Consider the following 4,976-nt stretch of genomic DNA (forward strand, 5'->3'; position numbering starts at 1 on the left):
CATTACTCCATTTATAAGAGCAGAGCCCACATGACCCAATCACCTCTTAAAAATCTCACCTCTTACTACTGTGACAATGACAAATAAATTTCAACATAATTTTCAGAGGGGAAATTCAAACCATAGCATAAGTGTTCTGAGATTTTTTTTTTTACTTTGGTGGCTGGCAGGTATGGGAAGAGAAGAGATTATTATATTTCTCTTCTTTCTATTTCCAATTCAGGTCAAATATTTTTAGACCCATTTTAGACATGTTTTGGGGTATTTCCAAAATACTAGAAAATAATTTATGGAATATTTTCCATCACTCAATCTAATATACTGATTTATTTCAAAATAGTTTCAAGTTACTGATTTCTGGATGGTTTATATAGATGTTCCTCAAATTAAAGAGCCAAATTATGGTGTAATATATATTAATTTTTGGTTTGGGAGTCAGACAAACTTGGGTTTGAAATCTCACTCTGCTACTTATGATCTCTGGACCTTGAGAAAGTTGTTTAACTTCTCTGAGCCTCAGTTTCCTCCTTGGTAAACTGGGGATAAAATAAAAAGCATGGGGCTTTTGTAATGATCATATTAGATAACATTTATGAAAGCACCTCGCTTAATGCCCAGCTCACAATGAGAACATACAACTATTTTTTCTTCTCTCAACCCTAAATCATCATTTCTTAACTGGGAGCAACTTTGCCCCATAGGGGGCAAATGGCAATGTCTAGGGACATTTTTGATTTTCACAACTGGGGTGTGTGTGCTACTGACATCTAGTGGATCGAAGCCAGGGATGCTGCTAAACATACTACAATGCCCAGGGCAGCCTCCACCCCCAGAACCCCAACGAAGAATTATCTGGTCCAATATGTTGATAGTAGTAGAAGTTGTAAAGCCCTGCTCTGAAAGAATGCCTCCTTAATGTTAAATTCCTGATGGTATACATTTTTCCCTAGTAGTACCTCAGTGATTACCTGTAAGTGCTTCACATTAAATGTAAGAGCTCCCAGCCCTATAAAATTAAAATAATGGCTAAGTAATAAATAATCATTCATTGAGCACTTGTTATATGCCAAGCCTCAAGCTAAGATATACATATAATTTGTGAAATGTCAAATTAAATATAAATCTTACAATCTTGAGAATCAATAGTATAGATTTTTCTAACTGGATGATTATAGTAACATTTCACTTTAATAATGGCTTGACTATCAGCATTTCTTCTAATTCCTGTTCTTGACTTTAATAACGTGCTATATTGCAATGTCTATTAAGTCCTGTGAATTCTACCTTGGAACTGTCTCTCAATTCCCTTCTACTTCTTTCTTCTCCCGCCACCGTTATTCTACTTTGGGTCACCATATTTTCTTCTGAATTAGGGTAACACCCTCCTTATTCATCTCCTGCTGTTATACTTACTATCTCCTCTAAACTGTGTTCTACCCTGCCATTTTATTTCTAAAATCAAATTGGGCAATAACACTCCTCCACAAAAATCTTTTACTAGTTCCCCAAGGTGCTCATAACTGGCTTTATGTCTTTCCACCCTACCTCCCCTCACCCCCTCACCTCAACAAACAGTACAAACCTCATATCCCAATAATCACAGTCCAGGATGTTAACACTCTTGGGAAACTACGATTCTACAATCAAGATGAAACTGTTGAGCTTACTAGTATTCTTCTTGTGTTACTGAGTAATGCAAGAGAAATTAAAGCCTCAACTAATTAGTCATGTTCTGTTTACGTGTGGCTGGGCAAGTAAATGGAAAAGGAAAGAAGAAAAAGTCACGCTTTCCACTGGTGTTCTTTTCCTATGCCGATGTCAAGTGTGGCTATTATTAGAGCTGGGAGCAGTCAGAGGAAGAGCAGAAGCAGTGAATTGCTGCCAGGAGGCCAGTAGGAAAAGGAGAAAGGGATAGGAAGCCAATGAGGACCCTTATCTTCCTGCTTGGAATGGTTTTCCCACCTGGGGGGCAGCATGGTTTCTCTCATGACTTAACAGAAGCTGCATGAGAGTGTTTGATATGGTTCTCCTCCCGCAGGAGTGTGGACAGGTGGATAAATGAGAAGGTGAACAGCACACATGCCCTATATAGCTTCAAAATTGGTAAATGTTGTTAATAGAAGAAGAAATTAAAGAAAATGTATCAAAGAAACCAGTTTTCAAACTAGATACAAATCTAAAATGGCTTTTCTGAGATAAGAGAGGGGCATGAGTAAAATTTCCAATAAATCCTCACTGTCAGATAGACTGGCGTCTATTTATCTGAACGTCTCACTGGCTGAGCGTGGTGCTGACAACACCAAGTCAGGGGTTAAGATCCCCTTACCGGTCTGTCAGATAGACTGGCGTCTATTTATCTGAACGTATTCATCAAAGGATCCAACGGTTCTATTTAACTAATAATGATAATAGTTCCTATGATAAGTTTTAGAAAACACACACAAAAAAGAATTTATAATCATGAGCATATATTTCTGTATATACAAAGCACTAAATAGATCAATAACTATTTCATGAGAATCTACTTCCTGCTAGATCCTATATTCTTATATTTAATTTACCTGCTGCTCTTAGAACATACCAGCCCTTCCTTCATGGTTCTACCATGTCCCATCCTCACAATTCAAACAAATCTATTAAAATTTATTGAGGTTATAGAGTCAACATTTTTTTTAAAAATGGGGTTCTCCTTGCCAAGTAACAGATTTCTGACATACAGTTTAACATTGAATATAGTACTTGCCATGTCCCATCCTCACAATTCAAACAAATCTATTAAAATTTATTGAGGTTATAGAGTCAACTTTTTTTTTTAAAAATGGGGTTCTCCTTGCCAAGTAACAGAAAGATTTCTGACATACAGTTTAACATTGAATATAGTACTTGGTGGTCCATTTGAGGAATTTTCAAGAGAGTACTTTTGACTATTTCTAATTCATGCACACTGAAGTTTGAATCTAATCTTAAAAGTAAGATGCAACTTCACCATGCTGTTAGGAGAGAGTGCAGAAGTGGAAGTGACAAGGTAGTGGAGAAATATTGCTCCTTTCCTTAAGGAAGACGCAAAATTCTAGTGATCAAGTGGTTAATTGTACAAGTCAAACTAAGTGTTGAAGTAGTCAAGAAAATGGAGGTTCATGAGAACAGTTGTCAGGAAAGGCCTCGTTAAAACCGATGAACTTGTTGTTCTGTGCCTTGCCCTCTAGTTGGGGATGGGGCCGGTTAAGCTGTTAGCTCTGGGCCTGACCTGGCCAAGGAGCCTCCTGTGTCCGTCCATTCAGGTTATAGAGTCCTGGGCTAACCTGAGGAGAGCTGTTTGCCAGGACAATGAGCCAGAGAAGAGGAGATGGTTTATAGACTGGGGCGTAAAGAGAGTTCAGAATTAGAGCTTCATTCGGGAGATCTCACTGGAAGTGGTGGAGCAGGTGTAAGTTTAGAGAAACAAAAATTGGGACAAAACAGAGGAAGAAGCCAGTAGAGAGGAGATCCAATAATGGTGTCAACAAATCTCCAGAAGTGTGACAACGTCCACGCGTGCGCAGTTTGGTATGCCTTGCCGGCCTTGGGCTGATCCTTAAGAATAACCAGAAATGCACCAGGAAGAAAAGACAGGCAACAGGAGATCATGACTCTGCATACACACATGCAGACATGGCCTTAGCTTTATCTGAGGAGAGAGCCCTTGGCACAGCGTAGGCTCTTAATATTTGATGGGGAATTAATGGATATGTAGAGCCAGATCCAATGAGACTGTAGGGTGCAGAACTGGGAAAAATACTGTTGCACAGTGTAAGAACAAAAGGGCAGGGCCACATTAGAGAAGCTTTGAAACCACGAGAGAGTGTGGCCGAGATGTGATAAGAAAGGTTTAAACTACCTAAAAGCATCTTTTTCATCCCCTTGTCCTCAAAGACAATCCAGATGTAACTTATAGCTCACACCAAAGGGTCACAAATAATAATAGCCACAAAGTTTGAAATTCTAAGGTCTTATTTAAGATATATGTATAACATACATATAATCATTGTAGAAGGTTTATTGTTTTCTAACTCCTATTTTCAGCTCCAAGGGATAACATTTCTAACTAGAAACTATTGTCTGACAGAACTATATCTAAACAACAATGAAATATTCGAGATAGTAGGTATGTCACATTTTCTCTGTCGATTGAATAGATTTTCCTTTAAATAATACTTTCAACTATGGTATTTGCTATTGACATATATAAATCTGTTTTAACATTTCTGTTGAAAATACGTGATGGAATCTATTTTTTTAAATATTCTTATATACATTTCATTTTAAGAAATGTGCTGTTAGATGACTCTTCTAATTCAATATTCTCATGTGTCTTATCTAAACCATAAAAGAATCTTCTTTTTTAAAAAATAGAAATTTTGTCATTCTACTGCACAGTTGGATACAAACTAGATATTGTGGAAGCAAATTTTAACAGCATTTGGGAACATTAATCAATATAACAGCTTTATGAATAGTGTTATAATTTTTACTAACCAAATTCCTATTTCCACTCTGAGTTAATTTTATATGTACAACAATCTCTAAGCTGACAATTTCAAGCCACATGTAAAAGTATGTGGTGTACCATGATTATGAAATATGAAAAGGTACAGTACAAAAAAGTTTTCTTTAATATCATATATTATAGACTCAAATGTCAGAAATATTAAAAGCATGATTTATGTCTTTAATACCATGATTAATATACCACCAAGAAAGAAAAATTTTCCAATTAAAGTACGATGTAACTATAGCACAGATACATTTCACTTTCACTTATGTTAAAAATGTGGGAAAATGTGCAATTTAGAATCAACAAAAATGAAATGAATATTTGGCTTCCTATTGTGTAAAAATACTTAGCTGAGCAATTCCGAGGAAGACACTGAAATGGATAGTAATTATTCCTTTGATTGACATTACAAATTTAAGCAATAGTGGCAAAAAAAAAAAAA

General features: G+C 36.4%; 1 protein-coding gene across 1 annotated transcript in view; it reads left to right on the forward strand.

Moving 5' to 3' along the window:
- The window catches only part of LRRC72 (leucine rich repeat containing 72), a gene marked incomplete at its 5' end in the record, with an annotated part of 44,482 nt that overhangs the window by 22,649 nt on the left and 16,857 nt on the right, over positions 1-4,976 (forward strand). Inside the window, one exon of the mRNA XM_008593846.1 lies at positions 4,063-4,144. Within this exon, the coding sequence (XP_008592068.1) occupies positions 4,063-4,144 (82 nt within the window). The remainder of the gene's footprint in view (positions 1-4,062; positions 4,145-4,976) is intronic.

The sequence above is a fragment of the Galeopterus variegatus genome, unplaced genomic scaffold, assembly GCF_000696425.1.
Source record: "Galeopterus variegatus unplaced genomic scaffold, G_variegatus-3.0.2 Scaffold9742, whole genome shotgun sequence".
In the NCBI taxonomy this organism is placed as follows: Eukaryota; Metazoa; Chordata; class Mammalia; order Dermoptera; family Cynocephalidae; genus Galeopterus; species Galeopterus variegatus.